This window comes from Aethalodelphis obliquidens, unplaced genomic scaffold (genome assembly GCF_003676395.1).
Source record: "Aethalodelphis obliquidens isolate GAN/ISIS:26980383/991018 unplaced genomic scaffold, ASM367639v1 scaffold12, whole genome shotgun sequence".
NCBI classification, from domain to species: Eukaryota; Metazoa; Chordata; class Mammalia; order Artiodactyla; family Delphinidae; genus Aethalodelphis; species Aethalodelphis obliquidens.
Genome location: NW_020837956.1, coordinates 2,355,544 through 2,377,728, shown reverse-complemented (window position 1 = coordinate 2,377,728; position 22,185 = coordinate 2,355,544). Strand labels below are relative to the sequence as shown.

Genomic DNA, 22,185 nt, shown 5'->3' with positions numbered 1-22,185 from the left:
CATACCTTCCCCTGCATGATACTGCCTCCCAGCTAATGTGACCTTTAGATAGCAACGTGACTTCTTAGTTTCCTCACATCTAAATGAAGAGGACAGGAAAGTTGCTCTTTGTCATGACTTCCAGCTTGCTCTACAGCACAATCACAATGTTACGAAATCTTACACACCTTCTGCATAAGTCATGGTGGAAAGAAATCTCTAAAAAATACACTGTACCTCTACTCAGGGATACGGAAATGGCTGGTACTAAAGACATGATATAGATCGGTTTGGTACTAGATCCACCCACAATCAGCAATTTGCTAAAACGTGCAGCTTCTTGTAGTCTCAAGAAGTCAGGCTTACAAAGTGAGGAGATGGTCTAGAGGATGTCTGCAACGCCTTTGAGATCTCACATTCTCACAAACATTTTAAACATATGTATTTGGTAAAGGAAGATGGCTTAACTGTTGAAATTGTGGAGTTCAGAGTCATTTGTCCCCATGGCAAAATTACAGTCTTTCAAAGCATTAATGATCTGAATTCCTTTTAAGACTTCTTTTTCCTTCTGGGATAGCAAAACATGTCTCATTGGTACTAACACCTTACTCCCAGCATTAACGTGAGTGTTATAGAGTGAATATCTACAAAACTGGGGCAGTGGTTTTATTATTATTTTAAAACATTGGAATTATTTTTTTCTACCTGTAATCACGCATAAAGAATATAAAAATCACATAAAGGGGAAGTTGCTCTGCTGTTAAAGAAGCAGGCTAGCTTGTCCCCCAAGGCATCACCCAGAACCTCTGGATTCTGCAGCACCCTCTAGGGGGCTCATTTCTCCCTTTAGGAAAGTGATGGGTTTCTTTATCAGAAAACTCCAGCAAGGGCTTTTAAAAAACATTTCCAAGTAACCCTTTGCTCTTTAAAGTCAGATTTAAAAATACAGATTTTCTTCACTTACAAATTAAAAAAACCTGTTTTTCTAGGACATCATTTATTATACATATCAAGGTCCAGAGTTATTCAAAGCTACCCTTTTTAGTCTATCTGCATTATCAGCCCTTTAGCATGCATTTTCAACACTCCTTTAATTACAAAGTCCCAGTTTATAAGCTCTCTCTTGAAGATTTTATAGGCCATATCCTCTTACGTCAAGTGAGTTACAGAACAGATTGCCTTTCCTTATTTCTATCCATCAGGAAACCAAGATTTAGGATTTGTGCTTAATTTCAGCAACTTGATTCTTTTCTTTCCTTTAAAAATACCCCCTGCATATTGACTCTTCTCCCTAATTATTTTTGCTAATCACTTTAAATTCTATTTGAAAGTATTTGGGCATAAGTCAATAAATGAATTTATTTAATGAAGAAAAGAATAGCTTCCAAGGGATGAAGTGATAATTAACCCAACTCCCCCATTTTACAGACAGCTTCATGGGAGTTTAGTTGATATATATGTATATAACATCGTTGATGGATTTCAGGTTTGTTTGCAAGCGTATTTTTAATCTATTTTAATAGTTGTTTGTTTCTTATTATTTCACGAATATTTCAAATTTATTTCATATTCAAGATGTATATAATAGTAACTTTGGATCCTTTTGGGAAGAAAGCCTTGTGTGCAAATGTCCTGTGAAGTATTTATATTGTTTTTTTTGAATGTGAGGAAAGAAACATTAAAGAGCAATAGAGCAGAATAAAACAGAGCTAAGAAATCTACGAAGCAATGTGATCAAAGCTGTCTAACAGACTAAAATGACAGCTGTCCCTAGAGCTGAAAGATGGATGTAGCTTGGGAAAATCAAACCAATTATATTTTTACTTTTCAAACTTTTAGATTTGAGTGCCACAAAGCTGAGACTCATTACGTACCCTTTAGGTAGCTATCTCCCTCTACTGGTATATTTTTTTTTTTTTTTTTTTTCGGTACGCGGGCCGCTTACTGTTGTGGCCTCTCCCGTTGCAGAGCACAGGCTCCGGAGACGCAGGCCCAGCGGCCATGGCTCACGGGCCCAGCCGCTCCGCGGCACGTGGGATCTTCCCGGACCGGGGCACGAACCCGTGTCCCCTGCATCGGCAGGCGGACTCTCAACCACTGCGCCACCAGGGAAGCCCTCTACTGGTATATTTTAAAGATGCTAAATACACAAATGAACCATCTGTATCAGGTACCCTATCTCTCACTATAGTTCAAACTAGTTGGTTCTAGCTTCCTTTTCGTTGCCTTAAACATCAGATGTAAGTAATTTCTATTTTATAACTATCTAGTGATTTGAGTAGCTAATCTGTTTACTCAACTAAGCCATTTAAGCATAGGGATTCGAATGGGTACTTCTGCAAAGGCACAACCCAGCAAACTGCATAGATAATAGGCAGGTAGGAATCCATTTAGTTTGCCTTCTAGAAACGATCTATCTATCTCCATTTTATTAAGAACAGGTTGTGTCTTTTCAACCACAGCTACGTGGGCTAAAGACGGGCATCACATGAAAGTGGATCCTAAAGTTTCCAAAGTTCTTCTATAAATTAAAAAAGAAAAGATTGGCATTGCCTTAGGCATATAAATTGGTTCTATCTTTATACATAACTGTTCAATGTTTTTTGATCATTAAACTGCCTATAGCACCCAGCAATTGAATTAGAAATTACAGCACCATACATCTTAGAATTATGAAATTTTGAAATCGAATTGTCCATACTGTATCTGTTGTTTGTCCCATTTAACGAGTCTTATTCATTCTGGGTTATGTGGCACCCATATCCTACTAATTTAGTTTAAAAATTATTTTGTACCAAACACTGATCGCACAAGCATTGGGAATGCCCCAACTTAGATTTTCGAGGAGCTTTCTCGAAAAAAAGATGTAATAGATCTAATTCTAATAGATCTAATAGGGGTCAAAACACTTCTGCAATGGACCCAATAGTAAATATATTTGGCTTTGCAGAACGTGGTTGTCATGGCAATTACTCAACATTGCTATTGTAGTGCAAAAGCAGCCACAGACTATATGTAAACAAACGTGTGTGGCTTTGTTTCAATAAAACTTTTTAAAAACAGGCAGCCAGCTTGTACTTTTCAGGTCTCTGTAAGATACACTTAAATAAATAGACAATTTAAATTCCCTTTTCTCCTGAATCTTTACGTTGAATATTAAAGAAATAAGTAATGGAAAAATAATCAAGAGTTTAAGAGTCAGGAGACCTGAGTTTTAGATTCACTGTTACCATTAAATCCAACAAAAGCTTAATTATGCTAACTTAGTCTAATTCTTCTCCTGCTCTTGGTCTGAGTTTTCTTAACCGTAAAACCACCACAACAAAAACTAAAAATAATTTTAAAAGGCTGTAAATGGCATAAACCAATTGCAAAGTTCCTCTACTTCTAAAATGTAATCATCTTTCCTGTTCTACAAATTTAGAATGGCAGCCTTCATTAAAATGCATGACATTTGTGTGTATATATAAAATTAGGTGTCTTATCTATATCAACTTTTCCGAGTACTACGAAGCTTTATTTGGCAATTGGCTTTGAGGACTACAGCCTCCAGTGGGAGGCAGGACCTGGTGGGAAGCTGGAAACAAGCCTTGTCATTGTGACAATAATAGGAAGAGAGAAAAGCCAGGAAAAACAGAAGCAAGAGCCACCACTGCTGCTTGCCTGAGCTATGGCTCTTGGCAAGAGCACTTATGCCCGTAAATGACAGGAGGATGTGTTCCTCAGGTTGTAATTATGATACTTTCAGCCTGCTATTTGACTTTGCCATTAGTTTCTGATTTTAAAATAATTACTTTAAAAAACAGCCAGACCTCTGCTTGAAAACCAAGCAAACAAACAAACAAACAAACTAAAACCTAAGGAGCGTAATTCCTCATTAAATGTTTCTGTTTTATCTTTCTCAAATTTTAGATACTGGGCTGGGAGCAGAATTCTTTTGTTTTTATTTCTCACATGAATCAGCTAGGAGAGTTAATTACCAATTAAAATTGGAAACATGTAAAGGGCACTTCCAGATTCTTCTTTGATATTCACTAACCTTACTAGGGGAAGGACCAATTAAAGAGTTTGTGAGCCCAGTGCAAAATGAAGACATGGGACCCTTGTTCAAAATGAAGCATTTCAGGACAGTGGTAGCAGAGCATTAATGCAAGCACAGGCCCTTCAAAGCACAGAGCCCTGGGTGACTGCACAAATTGCACGCTGTTTGAGCCACCCCTAATTAAGAGTCTAAGTTTTGTGCTTATTTATTTTTAAAGTTTCCTTTAGTTAGCTCTATATTCAGGAATGTGCAGACAAGACTTCATTTATCAATGTAAGATAAACGGTTGGGTCACCTTCCCCAAACTGTCTGTCCTTAATGACAAGGCCTCTGGGGAATCAGAGAAGCTGTCTGTCTCAGAGCTGTCTTGCTGGCCAGGCCTGGTGCCAGTCATGACCTTGGACTGACTAATCACCCTAACAGCCATGAAATTGAGGTACTAGCCCAGCCACCTAACTCCTCCCTCTTTAACCCTCCTTAAGCTCTCCTCGATTTAGCTACGGAGACACCCTTGGGAACTATTCAGTGTTTTTATAAATAGCTATTTGCCTTTACTGTATAGGCAAAGAGACATGTATAGAGTCCTAAGAACAAACAAATTTTTTTATACTAAAAATTTTAGAAATATCCCTCCCTGGAACTTCCCTGGTGGTTCAATGGTTAAGACTCTGCGCTTCCACTACAGGGGGCACAGGTTCGATCCCTGGTCGGGGAACTAAGATCCCACAGGCAGCAAGGCCTGGACAAAAAAAAAAAAGAAAGAAATATCCCTCCCTAATTAAAAAGTACTTTGAGCAAATAATATAAAGTTAGACATTAAGCTTGGAGGTGAGGGTTTTTCAAAAATGAACAGTAACAGAAGAAAGACATTTTGTAAACTTTTAAAAACCACTGGAGAAATGAAATAGTCACATGCTAGTTAATTACATTGTATTTGCTTTGATAGGATTGCTACTTAAATCTTTCCTTTTTTTTTTTTAACTTTCTAGAATGTGTATATCTTGGTCTGGTGCATAGGTTCTGGATTCACAGATTATCCGAGTTTTTAGCCTAGTTCCATGAGTTACTAGCTGTGTGACCTTGGGTAAAATATATAAGGTCTCTGTGTCTCAGTATTCCTATCTGTAAAATAAGCTAATAATAGAAACATTTTACAATATAAATTTAAGGCATTTTAATTACTTAAAACAATGCCTGGTACATGGTTCACCCTCAATTATAGTAACGGTAATATTATTATCAGTATTATACGGCCATTATAATTGTTATCTTCCCCTAAATGGGTTTAAAACCTCAGAGAGAATATCTTATGTCTTATCGTTCTGTGCCTTGAACCTAAAAGCCATTCACTAATTATTTATTGAATGGGTGTATCTGTTTAGATTTTGTGAGATTTTTTTTTTATGGTAGATGAAATACCTCTTGATATTGAATTAAGTCAAATAGTTAATGAAAAGTAACTCCATTAACTTTTAATGCCTATCTTCACTAAGAAGTGTCAATAATAAAGTTTCATCCCTCTGTTTTCATATTTGGCAGCATGAAATCTGATAAGTCAAATAACTGGAGAACTTGGGTAACTCAGTTATCTGGCTAATTATTTAGACAGCTTCATTGTTTACTTCCATTGAAAATTAATTTAATGGTGTGTAGAGCCTAGGAGAGCAAAATCACCCAAGGCCTGCAGTCAGTAATTTCCAAATGCAAAGAAAATAGTTGGCTTAGGAATTGGAGGATTCAAGGTTTAATGAGTATTTAATTATAAGAAAACACGGATCTTATCTGCAAGAGGCTCTGACCTTGGAGAGCTGCTGGAAATACCCTACAAAGATTCCTCTGCCATTTTCCTAACTCATACTAACCCTTTTCCATCATCTACAAAATAAAATTCACTATATATAGCTGCCTCACCTCCTGTTTCATTTCTGGCTACATATCATAGCTCTAGGCAAGTGAATAAACAAGGTTCAAATGATCTACTAAGAAACATTTAGCCTTTACATATAGCTTTGTTATTGATTGTACCCATTTATGACAGATCAGGATAAATATCTCTGATGCAATTCATTTTGATGTAAAAAATATACATTTTAAGAAATATAATTACCTTTTAAGAATATAATTATATTTACAACACAGTAAAAATGAACACAAATTATATAAATATATTGCTAAAAGAATGTTTCAAAAGAGGTTTCTTTAAATCTAATCTAGCTCAAATGACTGGTTTGGGAAGAAGCATAATAAAACAAACCTATTATAATGAAAGGAAAAATGTGGACTGTGACTTTATTTTAAGGAAAAAAGGTCATTTCCAAGAAATGCTTATCACATAATAGGATAGCTTGCAAGTATAAAATTAAGTACTAAATACTTAATGTGATTTTAATAAAGCATTTTAAACTGAAAGTATACTCAACGTTGGCATAACATGAAAAGGATTATATTGATTTATATTGACACTTACTTAAACATGTCTTATGTAATACCTACACAATGCCAAGCTATCTGAATGAAAAAAGTGAAAAAGTATACAGATACTGAGCATTTGGAAATTTACAAATATTCAATTTGACATTCCATAAACAAAGCCATGGATTATAGTCACAAATGCAAAGATTTTTAAATTAAATATATGATTGCTCATCCAAACACATTGTAATAGCTACAGAATTCATTTTAATGAGAAGATCAAGAAGACTGTACAGTTCTGTAAAATTCAAGGAACAATGGCTTTACCCGTGTGTTACTATAAGTGCATTAGAATATCATTAAATGAGAGTCCTTCAATATTTTGGGGGGTATTCTTGTAAAAACCTTCTCCCCAAATAAGAAGCATATTAGAAAAAAAAAAAAAAGTAAGTTTCTGGCTTTGTTAAGTTTATTTGTCCCCTTCTTTTCATTTCACAAGTAAGTCATATCAGTGTTTGAAAATCTAGCTTTCAGTATTTGTTGTAAACATTATGACCAACTTTTTTTTTTTTTTAAGAAAATGCATTCTAAGGCATATGATAAGGGATAGTTTGTCTTTAGAATTTTTGAACTGTAGCATCTCATTTGTTTTGATCTTTTTCCTTGTTTTTCCTCAGTGATTGCCCAAAGGAGGCTATGGACAAATAATACATGATCATTCATTCATTCATCATGTAAAAATTAGAATGATAATATAAAATTTTTTTTCATAGCATTGATATAATGATTTACTAAATTCTTTATTTTGGATTTTATTATTGCAATAATAAATAGTGCTAACTTAATTTTTTCCTTTATCATAATTAGCTTATTTATCAGGCTTACTTATAGTCACTAACTTGAGGGCTATGATTCTATTTGACTGTTTATTTTAGTAACTGGAAAAATAATTGGGATTACTCCTTTGTTTGAAGTTGTTTTTCGATCAAAGTCTTCTGAAATGAATGACTTCCCTTACTAAACAGGAGGTATTCTAAGACGGTGCTTGCCCAACTATAGCAATGGCTCTCAGCAATTAAATCTTACACAAGATTAATTTGGTTAATCTCAGGAGAGAGTGTTTGGAGGGTCCCTGAAGCTGGTCAACCAACAGCTAGAAGTAATGTTATATCTGTGTGCTTGCTCCTGGTCAGTCTTGCTATGGTGAGATTATGTTAGTTAGTCTTTCACTTTAGTGGGTTAGTGTCAATGATGATATCTTATACCAACACATCTAGAAGTATCTCTTCATTTATGGTTATTCCAATCTGGTTTGTTTCTCAAGATGTTGCTCACAGATGCTTCCAATCAGTTTTCATCTGATTGCTCTGAGGTCACTGATGAATCATCATAGAACTTATTTTTGTACATAAATGTTTTCTCCCTATTTTATCTTTTTTCAGCTGGCTCAGTGACCTGGACCTGCTTTATAACACTTCAGTATAAAATCTGAAATAAGCAATAGATCAGATTTTAAAATACGGCATGTTATAGTCACATACTGGTCCTAATGTCTACAGTATGTTGCTGAAGTAAAAGAACCTGTTGCAAAACATTTGCACACCATGACCCTATATTTTTAAAGATACACGTGTTACACATTTATTTCATTAGCACTATGCATAAAATATTCAAGCCTATATTTAGTCTGATCTCCTGGGAAGGTGGGAGGGTGAAGAATTCTCACAACTGTATGAAAGATGCATTCAAAGAACAAATGACAACAAACAGTCCAATATTAAGTACAATAAAAGTAATAGTAACTGAAATACTCTTAGAATTTCTTACTTTACCTTTGGGGAAACTGTTTTCATAATACACTTCTTATCCATCTTGCTCTTTGCTCCCATTAGTAACAAGTGAAAGAAATGGGTAAGAGCTCTGAGCACACTGAATATTTCAATCTCCAAGTTTTTTGATGGTCCCATGCATTTCCCCCTGATTTAAAGAGCCCTGCCCACTTGACTTACGTACCATATGTTTGCCAGTAACGTGTTGAAGAAATTGTAATCCTCAAGGGTATTTCACAGTTAAAGTCAAAACATTTTAAATCAGACAGCCTGGAAAAAAGATGTTTGGGGAGAAAGCCTGCTGCTCCTACATCCCCTTGGAGGCGAGTATACTGTCCTGCTCTGAGGACAGCTGACTGGATCACCAGTGGGCATCTGCCCCCAAAGCTAAAATCTGGTCAGTGTCTTGTGAGGTGACATGATTTGAAATCTCTGCTCAACAGGACCGGTATAAGTAATGAATATACCGATTCTCTTTCTAGGGGAGTTTGAATACATAGCATACATTGAGTCAACAGCTGAAGGGGCAGCAAAAAGTCAAAAGACATGCACAGGAAGAGGCAGTGAACAGTAACCATGAGGTAGGAGACACCATGAGTAAACAGAAGACACGAAAATGTAGAAGCTATAATCAAGCAGAACCAAGTCAGTAGAGAAGAGAGGAAGCTAAATGGAAGCTCAGCTAGAAGGCTTATATTAATCATGTCTGACCTGTGGTTAAGTGGGCAAAGCATCTTTTAAATTATGCATCCACTTTAGAAGGTAGCAGATGCATAATTCCTGTCTAGCAACTACATGAGGAATTGAGATCCACAATCATAGCATTTGTTTTCATATTCTCTGACAGGTAAGCAATTGACAAAGTGTAAATTGTTAGTGGCTTTCTTTTGAGGAAAATTAGGAAGGCAAACATTCTTGAAAAAATTCTAATCTATATTTGTCTACACTAGTAAAACCAGTTATTTGACATGGCACCTTAGATCATCATTGAACATTAAGGCTGTCCAAAGGATTAGAGGCTATTTTAAACAGAAGTTCTTGAGTACTTTTTAGTCTTTCTGATCCTTTAGGATTAACTCTGTATGAACCTGAATCATTAAAGTCACATCAGTAAAAAGACAAAATGCTCCAAATACAAAAAAGAAATTATTGTTTTCTTTAAAATGAGTGAAATTCTAATCATACATCTTACAATGAGATTGACTAAATGTAAAAATAAAAAATCTTAATAATGGCTAGGAGTGTCTAATGTCTAATTCCTATTTTTACCTTCGATTTTCTGGATCAATGATAGCATGCTAAAATGCTACCTCCCTACCAAAGAAAAGACAAAACCAAAAAGAAACTCTAAGCTATGAAGGAAATGGCAAATGTTTAGAAACCAGCTCTTTCTAATAACAAAATAAAAACCTCCAACCAACAGGTTGTGGTCTCACAATTTGTGACATTTTGTGGTATAAAAGAAAATTTCCTTTTCACAGAAGCCAAGGGGATATCAAATTCAGAATGTTTCTTCTGAAACTTTATAGGTTTTTCTGGCAATTTCTACTTTGGCCATTGTTGTAATACTAACTCTCAACAATGAAAGAGAATTTGATGAATTTGGCCAATGCCAATCTGGAATTTTGTATTACTTTGAGCACACCCTTTTGCACTAGTAATAAGAAAATGCTTTACTGAATAAATTAATAATTGAGCGTGATTTCAAGATGAATTCTTAACCTGCACAAAAGAGCAATCTTTTAAAACACTTCAGCATTTTATATTTGCATATAAGCAATAAACCAATTAATTGTTCACTAAAATAGACCCAACTCTTCTACTTATCAAGCCCACACACTACAATTTTGCACAATCTATGTAATCATTAAATGTGTACTCTTCTTTATAATTCTCATACATTTTAGATATGGAGGATTCAAATGGGCTCTCCTTAAATTTTATTGCAATTTTGATATTTTTTTAAAGACTCACTGTCATGTGCCAATTCCCTTTGCCTGTTTTGGCTATTTGTTTTTCATCAGAAATCTACGGTCTCTATATTTTATATGTAATTTCTTTTAGATTTCTGTTAAAATATTCACTCATAAACTGTCTCTTTTTCCTTTCTTTCATATATACTTTAAACTTTAAAAATGACAACAGCAGAAAACAAACAAAACTCCTCTTTTCTGCATGTATATATTCATCTTCCTTTATTCCTTGAGCAGTTCCTATCCTGGGTGGATGGACAGCACCAGTCACTGAGAGGCAATGATTGACAGAACTCTACAAATCAAGGGATGGTTATGTGGAGGCAGAGTCAGAGGCTCCTTTTTGCAGTTCTCTGCTCTTCAGGCACCAGGCAGCTGCTCTGACCTGAATATTTGTTTCATGTTAACAACAGCCAGCCTCCAGAAATTTCCTCATATCTTTTTAAGTAGCCTGCCAAGTGGCAGCCTGATCAAAGCAATCTAATATGGCTTAAGTGCCACTGGTTGACATTTTGCAATCTTTTATTGCTTTCCATTTTTATCTACATAAAAAAATTGGTGATAACTAATATCTAGTTGATCTTTTCATTCTGGTAATAAAATGATAATACAAAGATCTTATTATCCACTCCAGACATCCATCATAGTACATTTTCCGATAACATATTACTCAGAGCATTTCTTCACTATCTCCAAATAAAAAGTGAGGTTAAGTACTTGGCCTTAGATTCCCTTTCTCTCCAATCCTTAGACAATGAACTACAAATAAAAGGAGCTGAACTTCAACCCTTGACACTTTGTCCTCATTAATGTCATCTCCAATTTTGTTGTCTCTGTGTCTTAAATAAACCATTTTCTGTAAGAAGCCAAAAATAGTTGGAAGCTCTGCCTACTAAAATATATTTTTTCAACCCAGAGAGTTTTTATTCTTGTAAGAAAACAAAAGGAATGAGAACAGGAGTAAACAACATTGGAAATGGAGAATTAAGAAGAGTAAATCTTGGTAGGAAGGAAGAGCAGGTGGGCAGGAGAAGAGACATGTGTAAGGATTAAAGAAACACAAATAATCAAATAAACAAGCAAAGTAAACATCAGAGAACATGAGTTTATTAAAAGCCACTTTTTATATGAATGCAGAGGCGGCCCCAAACTTTCCTGTGGGCAGGCAGGATATTCCATAATTATGTCATTGACTTGAAAAGACAAAAAAAAAAAAAAAAAAAGGAAAGAAAACAAAATCACAAAAGCCTCCTTGCATCCACTACATCTTTAAAGTAGTTACTTATATGACAATTAGGACTCACCTATAGTTGATAGGAGCAAGTTTAGTTTTCAAATTTTCAATGTATTTAAACCTTCAGATTATAATACTAACAATTTGTAAGGTTACTAGAACAAGAGAGAAAGAAAAAACAAATGGGACTATTGAAGCAAGCAATACACTACCACGATGCCAGATTATCAGAAAAAAATTATATAGAAATATATAGCCTAAAAAAAAAAAAAAAAGGAAATATGTTGCCTAATGACTTTGGATGTACTGCTGGGAATTACCGGGCAGCAAATTTGAAATTGAGACTGTCTTGGTCACCCTATCTCAGGCTACATACTTTGGCAGACAAAGAGAATGCAGAATAAGACCAATGGCCTTTCTAATAGTACTTACTACAGGCCCTACTAATAATGCATTTGAGAAAATTTCACAAGGGGTAGAAAATTTCTTTTGTGTTCTTTATAGTTTTTAAAAGTCTTAAGTCAATCAATACTATGGACTAGGCAAGAGACTCTCATACACTTACTTTCTGATGTGAACAATTCATGTCTCAGTCACACAGTAGTATTCAGTCTGACTTGGCCTCTTTTGGTAATAACTTGGTAATGATTGGTTGGTATTTGTACACATTTCTATAATAATTATTTTTTGTAGAATCATCTGTAATTTGTCTTTTTTTCATTAATTCAAATAATTGATCTTTATGTCAAAAGGACGTGACTAGACAGTCCTTTTTCATCTACCTTTATTGAAATACCCTTCACTGTCCAGGGAAGACATTTATCTGCATTAAAAGATGCTGGTTCTTTTAGCAACTCCCATATAAAATGATTTTATGATGGTAGACTATGGTTCTCCATATTGGAGTTGACTGGGGAGGCAAGAATAATCTGATTGCCCTGGACAGAGGAGGATGGGGGGCCACATAATAACACCTCTGTGTTCACCTTCCCATCTGGGAATCTGCAAATACTGACCTAATCTAATACCAAGCCGCAGATAACAAACATATTTTAGCAATGAAATAAGCTAATGGACATCAATGAACTGAGATTGGTCAGGGATTGTGTGCAGAGACATTCCATTTGTAATTGGAGAGATCAAAGCATACATTTTGACACTGACATGGCCGCTATTCACAGAGACAGTTCTTTTTAAAAAGTACCCTTTCCACACATAAAAATAAGCTTTTGATTTTTAAATAAAAACAGCCTCTCTCCTTCCATTTAAAGATTCTTGACAGCTTTTCCTATGGGGCAGGGGGGGGAAAGGTGGCAACAAAAAATCTGACAGAGATGGTCCCTGGAATTCAAATCAGCCCTTTCTCAAAAGGACCTTAACAAAAGGCTTTCCCCTGGCCTGTGCATGGAAGATTCCATTGCTGCATCTAAACTACTGACACAAGAAGGGCTGAAAAAGAAACGTATCTGCCATCTCCTAGTCCCAGAGGTCTGAATACATGCAATGCAGCTAGACCTTCCACCCTCCTCACTTACTACCTATTCTTTAGCAGCAAAGATTGGAGAGTCTGACGCTTTATATATTTTCTTTTCCGTATCAAGTAATATCTCCTGTAAACTGAGGAAGGGAGGGTGGAGGGGTGATGAGAAAGGATGGAGTGACTACAGGAAACAGCTGAGCAATTCTGAGTAAGTGTAGAGAAACTGGAGAAGATTTCCATTCAAAATTAATAATTTAGAGTTTAATATTCATTCTCAATGCAAGATAATTTTTATGTTACAGTTTGTATACTTCCTGTGGAAATTCTCTTAAAGACATCAATTGAGGTATTCTTTATTAAGCTCAAAATACAGTTGATGTCTTAGGTATGGTATAATTTTTAGACGGTGGTGGCAGAAAGTTGTGATTTAGTAAATGTACATTTCAGTTTCAGACAGACTTATGGCTTACAGAGGATAAATGGAGTAAGTCAATCTTTCACTAAACTACAAGTTACACTGAGATACAAGTATTTTATTTATATTTTTTATTGGGTACAAAATGCAGTCCAGGTGGACAGCTCTGCTTATTTATCACTGTGAGTTAGATTTGCATTATTTGAAATGTAAATTCCTCCCTCTCCTCCAAGTTGAGTAATGACATGAATTCTAGATGGAACTTGGAGTTCTGGCTACATCTGCCCACTAGTCCCCAAATAAAACAAAGGCAAAGGAAATGAAAACATTACCTGATCACTGAATGTGCTTTCCAGTGACTGCTGTCAAGTTAAGGCATTTGCAGTCCTGTCCGAGGTGTGCACTGAAAGCTCACAACCATTGGTTTAATCCAAGTAATTTAAGTGTAACACACACTCCTTAAAAAGGGAAAATATCCACTAACCAGCAAAAACCTTTGTCCTCAAAGGTATTATTCTGTGAAATATCCAGAGAAAATACTATGCTTAATATCAGTCTTATAATAATAAGCCAAATGGAGAGAAGGAGCTAACAAGGGTAATTAGACTATAAACAAGTATTTTAAAAAACCATCGATAGAGCTGAGAACACAGAAGCACATTTGATGGCATTAATTTCCATTAAATACTAGAGCTTATGTAGTTATATTCTGTAAATAAAAACCCATGCTTTATTGTACGCCTAATATAAATAAAATTATAGCAGAAGTCTAGAAAAATAGTTTCCTCACATGGATTTTCTAAGGGAGAATCAAGAACATCTTGATTCCAGGGAGAATCAAGAACATCTACGGCTGCACTGAGTCACAAATCTGGCTTTGGGAAAAGATCTTGTGAGTTGCCACCTTGTCTGCATCTATGCTCCAGAGCTGAAAGCTAACTGGACCATGGTATCAGACTTCTAAACCTGTGCTCCTTTTCAGAGAGTGTAGTAAAGATGGGGTTTGAGAAGAGATGATGTATACTTGAAAGATTCTACTTGTGTTAGAGCTCTGAGAGATTAGTTCAGGAACTGTCTTCTGTTTGAGATGATTTTTATGCCTGTATGATAATATAATAATTTATTTTTTCATAAATCATGATTCAGTTACCTTTTTATTGCTATGATTGGAAAGACTGGCTTTTATTCTGCTTTAATATGAATATTAAAATATTTTAAGACAAATCTGAGTTGTAAGAATCACGGGTATTTGAAATAGCATGCATTTAATTAGATAAAGCTTCTTGTTTTTGTAAGTTGGAGACCGTCATTTTATTCCTCAGAGGATGACTTACTGACATTTGGAAACACAGCCAAAGGTTTTTGGAGTAGACTCCATCAACTCACATTCAGCTTTTTCCAAGGATATAAAAAAAAATGTTTTACTGACTATGACAGTGAAAGATTAGAAGCTTGTTAGAACCATTTTAGTTAAATAACTAACAACTTTGATATATTAGATGAGATTCCTCAATGTGGTCAGCACAACCTGGAAAAGAAAAACCTAAATATTTACGTAAAGAAATAAGTTTACACTTCAGATAATGCTACAACTCAAAATAAAATCACAGTCCTTACATCCTTTCTAGTTCTCTAGTCCAAATGAAAAAACTCAGTCCATGCATCTTTTCTAACTCATCATTTGGCATGCATATCACAGATTTGAAGGGTTTGGGTTATTTTTGCAGATATATGATTAGGATGTAAAAATTCATTATGTAAATAGTCATAATGTACAAGAAAAAACTCTTTAGATAAGTAATTTTCTGTATATACATAAAACTTGGAAAAACACACATTTTCCAATGTAAAATTTTGGTTGAATTTAGAAGGGTTTAATAGTAACTTTCACATGAAAAGATTTTTTTTTTCTATATTTGAGTTAAGAGATAAAAACAGAAAGTGAAGGAAATAAGATCCCCCACAGTATTTTCTCCTAATTTGGTTGTGAAGAGAACTACTGGAGTCCAAGATCTGCCAAAATACAAATGCTATTTGCTTTATCCAAAGGTCTACAGAGACGTTTGCACCTTCTGTTACAAGATATTTGTCACCTCTTTTCCCACTTAGAGGTAGGAACTGAAGCAGGAAAGTCTTCAGCTGGACAGATTTCAAAATGAATTTTTACAACCCAGATGATGGACTGGTATACTTCAAGAGTGAATTCATGAGTTTTATAAACGCCTTTCTCTTGCTGTCTTTTTTTTCTTGACTAGCTACATCATAATGGAGGAATAACATTTTAAAAATTTTGAATAGGCACTTACTGGAATTACAGTTAATCCTGATACAATCTAGATGGGGAAGAATAGATGAAAAATGAAAATTTATCCTTCAAGGTAATAGCTGCAGACATCCAATAAAACACAGTCCACCCTTCCGGGGACAGACACATGCAAATATGGCCACTCCATATTGTTTATTCTTTACATCTAGAACCCAGATTCATTGTTATAAAACTGCACCATTGGAAACAACAATTAGAAGGTTTTTAAAAAAATGGCCAATTCAAACAAAGCTACATGGTGACAAATCTAAGTGAAATAAAGAACTGTTAACTGTCAAAGATGCCTGGCTTAGACTGGCTGCAGCTTTCTCCCCATCTGTGAAAGAACAAATCATTGTTTTCAATATAATTAAAAAGTGCTCCGTCACAATGGGGTACAGTGCAAGCTCAGCTAGGCTCAGACATCTTGAACCTCCAAAATCTATTATCCCACAAAGGCCAACAGAATCCTATAGAATTGTCATGGTCAAATGGAGAGCTAGTTGAAATTGTTCTCATTTCACCCTAATGTATTTTTTATTATTATTATTTGCTTGGGCAAAAAAGGTAAGAGCCAGGTGTTAGCTGGATTCCGTGCCTTGTATTAATTGGAGGAAGAAAGAAACAACTGTTCCCTTTAGAAACTCTAGTGGCTAAGGAGTAGTGTCATTCTTCGGAGCACACACACCTATCCCTCTGTTAGGAGCTAACAATGTTATCTCTGCATAGTAAGTGTCATGGTAACTACTACTATTGATTTTCCTTTTCCTATACTTTCTTCTTATATAAAATCAGATTCCCTAACAGAATGTCTAATCTGGATAACACAGACTGTGATTATAAGGGTTATCTTTAAAGGATCATGTGGCATGTTTTATGTTTATTTTATATATAGATAAATATTTGTTGGTTTTGTTTGTAGTACTTAATGCCTTTGGGGAACATGAAAAATACAAACCTAGATTCTGTTTCCATATAGCTGAGTTTGTCATGTGTCGTCAACCGCATCAGAAAAGTGGTTGCAAACAGCCAAGGATCAGCACCTACACAACTCTTTCCACAGAATGCTTTGCTGTTGGAAAATTCCCATGAGCGAGTGTGTCCACCTCCCAGGGCTAACAGCCCCTTTACTGCAATTAGGCAATTTTGATTGACTTGTAGTAACCTATCATTGTCACTAGAGGGAACTCTTAACAGAACTGTAAAAGAGTACTACGTGTTCTTTAGTAATCTTAAAAAAAAGTCTTATTATTGAACTTAATTTAACTAATATTAATTGATGCAATTGTATGCAATAAACTACCAATGAAGTAATTTTATATTTCATGAGCTACTATTCTGCCCAACATAATTTGAAAATGTATGTGGGGTTTTCACAAATGCCTTACCTCATCACATTTTACTACTCTTTTTGTAAATCTATGTAGTCTTGAATTTTATTTTTCTCTCTGTTTATTCATTATTGTGTGTACTCAGCACTTCCAGGAAATACAGTAAAACCTCATTAATTTATACTCCTATTATTTGGAGTTAATGATAATATTGAAATGTACTGGGCAGAATATTTGTAATCCTTCATTCGATATGAGTGGAGATCGCCTGAGAAAAATTAAACAAATTATGAAAGGCCAAGTTTGGGAAGAAAACTGATTTCAAGTAATTTACTATACAATGATGGCACAACTAACATGAAATAATGTGCTAATTATGGATAATTCTTAACCACCCATTAACATCAGCCTAGTAAGACCTTTCCCTTAAGATTTTTCCAGCTATTAATTTGTGGTTTTGAATGTAACTGCAAACAAAACTGCTTACAATTTTTTTTTTCTTACAATTTAGACTTTTTCTTAATTCAGCCTGGTCTTCCCCCAGATTTCATCCGGTTTGGTGAGGTTTTACTGTAGTGACTCTTTCTGAATGCTACCATCGAGCAGGAAAGCATTATTTTCCTGTAGAAGAGTCTGTGTCTTTAGTGTTCTCATGGCTGTTTGCTGAGGGCCGCAGACTTTGGGCATTGAAGGGTTGTGTACTGCTCTTTGATAGCAAAATATCGCCACACAGTATTTCCAAACAGAAAAGACGGAATACCACAAAGGCAATTCTTCAAAGGAGAAGCCCAAGGAGTAGAGAGAGAGCAACTGTTGATCTAGGTCACTAAGTAGAAATTTGACATTTTATAGCATATGTTATCCAAGTAAAAGTTGGTGTATTTTTGTCTTATCTGAAAGGATTTCACCTATAACCAATCAGAGTGTCAGTCAGTATAAAAGTAGGAAATTCAGTTTGAGGCATCGTTAAGCCTGAACATTTATACTTTCAATTAACCTCATTAATACATATGGCTTCCCTTTTAAGAACCCTCAGTGGTAGGAACCACAAAACAGTAAATTATGTTAACGAAATAGGAACAATAAAACGATGTCCCCCAAACCTAAATGAATTTAAATAATGGAGATGAGACCATTAAGTGTTTTAACTTTCCATGGCAAACAGGCTACTTGATAAATGTTTGCAGGCAAAACTGAACAAAAAGTGCAAAGTGTTAGTTCAATGGGGGAAGGCGAGTTGTTACCTAGATTGACCGTCAGTTTCACACGTCCTGCGTCCAGCTCCAGGCGGAGGGTGTCTGCTGAGTCTCTGGAGGTGGTTGCCATGAGAATGCCATATGCGCGTTGGGACCGAAACCGTAAGGATACATCCTCAGCCTCTGTGTGCATCACCAGCGGGAGCTGGATTTTCATAAACATACTCCCATCATAGCTCAGAACCGTTGCTTCTATAGATGGGAAATGAATGTAAAAGCTCTTGGTCAGTTTAGTGCATTTATACTTTGAAAAGGAAAAGCATGACCTATTAAAGGTTTCCATATAGAACACAAGACACAAACTCAGCTCATCTTCTTCCGAAATGAGCAAATTTTTTTTTAAACTAGAAAGAGGAGTCACAGGAAAGAGAACTTCCTCTGTGAAGTATATGCTAAAGTCCAGAAGCACAGGTGGCTGTACTTCCCTTTCTGTACCCAGAGCACTTTCTACGTATAGCATTCATCCTGTCAGATTATCCATGTTCATGTATGCATATCCCTTCTCAACAGCAGACATCGTCTTTTTTTGTATAGCCATAGCGTGAGACTGGCTTGAAGCACCAGCAACTGTATGTGCACGTTTATATATGGTCAGGCCACTGATCAGCTCCGTGAAATTAAACTTGGTTCTGCATCGTTCACCTGCAAAATGAGAGGGTGCTACTAGAGCATCTCTAAGGCCTTTGCTTAGCCAAAAAGCCCATGATTCTAAGAAAAGTTATTATCATCATCTTTTTCGTAATTTCTGCCCTAATACAATCAAAAAAGAAACATTAAAAATATGACTTAAATATAGGATTCAGGCCAACACTTTTCCAGAGGTGATGTTCAAAATCAGAAGAAAACAGAAGAAAAAATGATATTACCAAACAACAGGTAATGCTTCTTCTGAGTCATTATGGTTAACAAGGTAATTCATTTTTACAAAGACACAAACTGTAACTTCATTTGAAAGTTCATTTGCAGATAAGGGGTAACTTAAAGCATTATCTGTAAGCACCACCACGGTGTTCCGAAAAAATTAAGCTATCACCAAAAAGTCAATAACTATGTACCTGGGTAACATTGAGTAAGGATGGGGGTGGGACTGAGAAGCTTGTGTGGGTGTGTGCTACTAAAGGAAAATGGATTGCTTTAATGGGGAAGTTGCTTAATGCTGCATTAAACACATAGAGAAGCGAATAGCAAAACTGTTGATCTCAAACTGACTGTTTTAAGAAATAGCACCCCTTAATGTTAAACACCATATGGTTGTGGAACCCTGCAAAACAAGTATGAGTCATTTTGCTTTCCCATGGGTTCTGATAACGCAGAATACCATTTAATAAAAGAAAACCTACCTGAAATTAAAATAAACCAGGAAATTCTCATTATCTTGCCTATTTACAGCAATTAACTTTACTGATGAAACCATGCTTGTTATGAAGACTATATTCTGGAGTTGTGGTTTTGAAAGATTATCGTCCAAAAAGTCAGGAAAATCAAGTATTGCTTGTAACAGACTTTAATCATTAGTTATCTTCGTGGGACTGAATGCACATCCAGAACAGGTAAGAGCCCAGGGCTCCAGAACTCTGCTCCAGGGCCCTTCTCTTTTCTCTCTACCTCTTAAGGGATCTTGGTCAACTCACATGCTCACTCCCCCTAATACTTATTAACAGTCCTGACTTCTCTCCTGAGCCCCATCAAACATCCATCAGCCATTGCCTATGTGACATCTCCAATCTGAATAAGATACACACACCAAAAATGAACAAATTCAACATGTTCCTGCCCCAGTGTTCTCCATCTCAGTAAATGGCTTAACACCATTATTCAGACCTTAACCTTTCTGCGTTCACTATTACCCTCTCTGTCACATCCAATCTATTGGCAAATCTGCAAGTCTTGCAGCCTCTGATTCCAATCCATTTCCTGAATCAATCAGTTCTTGCCGCTATAGTACCTTAGACTCTGCTCTCATGTCTCACCTAGACCACTATGATAGCTCCCTTGTGGGGCTCGAGGGACATTGTTCCAGCTAATGATTAAGAACTCTCCAGACAGTAGGGCCTTCTTAGACAATGGGTAAATTTCCAGGATGTCCGGCCCCCTTCCGAGAAGGAGGGAGATAACAAAATGTAAAAAAGGTGTCTGTCAAAGACCAATCAGGCAGCTAGGGACAAGTTCCCTCTCTGGTCCAAGCCTAAGCCGGGACCAATCAGCAGGAGAACACAACCAAATCTATAATTTACATACGGGGAAGTGGGAACCTATAAAACTGACATATTCGCGCCCAAAAGGGTTCCTTCTTCGACCTCCTGCGTGAGGACCAAGGAACCCCGGTGCACCGGCCTTCAATAAACCTCTTGCGTTTTGCATCGGCTTCCGACTCTTGTTGTTTCCTGGGCGAGTCGAAACTCCTAGGAGACCGCGAAGGTCTAACATTTGGGGGCTCGTCCGGGATTCCACTCGCCCCGGACCACAAGAACATCGGGAGTTGGAGGTACCAGGTAAGCTCGAGCTTGATTGTCTGTTTGTCCCTTGTTCTTTGTGGGCCATTATCGGAGGAAAGCCGTAAGAATCGGCTTATTATGGAATCTGTATCGGACCTCTGGCTAGGCAGACGTGCTAATAGCCGGCGTCCATGAGCCCTAGGGGACGCCCTGGTGGCTCATCTGGAAGGAGAGGCAAACTCTGTCTCCCCTTCACTCGGTTTCGGCAGTTCCCTTGGTGATAACTGCCATCTGAAGAAGTTTCGGTTTTGAAGCGAGCTCGCGGTGGCCCATGCGTATATGTGTTTCGTGGAGTTTTAACTGTTTCTGTATTGTGGTCTATTCTTCTTCTCTGACGGACGACAATGGGACAAACTATGACGACTCCTCTTTCCCTTACCCTAAGCCATTGGAGCGAAGTTCGGGCCAGAGCCCATAATTTTTCGGTAGAAGTAAAGAAAGGAAAGTGGCAGACTTTGTGTGCCTCTGAATGGCCAACATTTCAGATAGGATGGCCCCCCGAAGGATCCTTTTTATTAGACAAGATTAAGCTGCTGAAGTCTAAGATATTTAATATAGACCCCACGGACACCCAGACCAAGTACCATATGTCTTGGTCTGGGAAGATTTAATTCTCTCCCCACCTCCGTGGGTCCGGCCCTTTGTTTCCTCAACAGGTACGTCCGCGCACACATCAGCAGCGTCGGAGATATTAGCCTTAAAGAAAAACCCCAACACGGAGAAGCTACCCGACGCCCCGGATCCACCGAAGGCGATTTATCCTGACCCGCAGTCCGATTTGCTTCTTTTGGATTCCCCACCCCCTTATCCTCCGGCCCCAAATCCCCTACCACCTAGAGGACCCCCAGCTCCACTGCCCTCGGCACCAAGGGAACCATCCATGACGGAAGAAGAAAGGGTCCCTCAGCGGGCACTAGGAGCCGGAGGGCTATCTCCCCGGACTCCACTGCCCTACCTCTTAGAGAGTATGGCCCCCCCGACGGCCAAGGGAATAGACCTCTCCAATATTGGCCCTTTTCCTCTGCAGATCTTTATAATTGGAAAATGCATAACCCAACTTTTTCCGAAAATCCACAGGCCCTTACCGCTTTAATAAAATCTCTTGTTTTCTCCCACCAGCCCACATGAGATGATTGTCAGCAGCTGCTCCAGACTCTCCTAACGACTGAGGAGAGGCAACGGGTTCTTTTAGAAGCCAGAAAAAATGTATTAGGCGCCAATGGGCAACCTACCCAGCTGCCTAACGAGATTGATGCTGGTTTCCCACTCGTCAGGCCAAACTGGGATTTCAATGCCCCGGAAGGTAGGGAGCGCCTGAAAACGTATCGCCAGGCTCTGGTGGCAGGTCTCCATGGAGCGGCCAGACGGCCCACTAATTTGGCTAAGGTAAGGGAAGTCACTCAGGGGCCCCAGGAATCTCCAACTGTGTTCCTG

The 22,185-nt window shown here is 37.1% G+C and overlaps 1 protein-coding gene across 1 annotated transcript in view; it reads right to left on the bottom strand.

Moving 5' to 3' along the window:
* The window catches only part of LOC113623723 (neurexin-1-beta), a 706,008-nt gene that overhangs the window by 593,749 nt on the left and 90,074 nt on the right, over positions 1–22,185 (bottom strand). Inside the window, exons 5-6 of the mRNA XM_027113158.1 lie at positions 18,245–18,448; positions 15,671–15,697 (exon numbers count right to left, since the gene is read on the bottom strand). Of these exons, the coding sequence (XP_026968959.1) occupies positions 15,671–15,697; positions 18,245–18,448 (231 nt within the window). The remainder of the gene's footprint in view (positions 1–15,670; positions 15,698–18,244; positions 18,449–22,185) is intronic.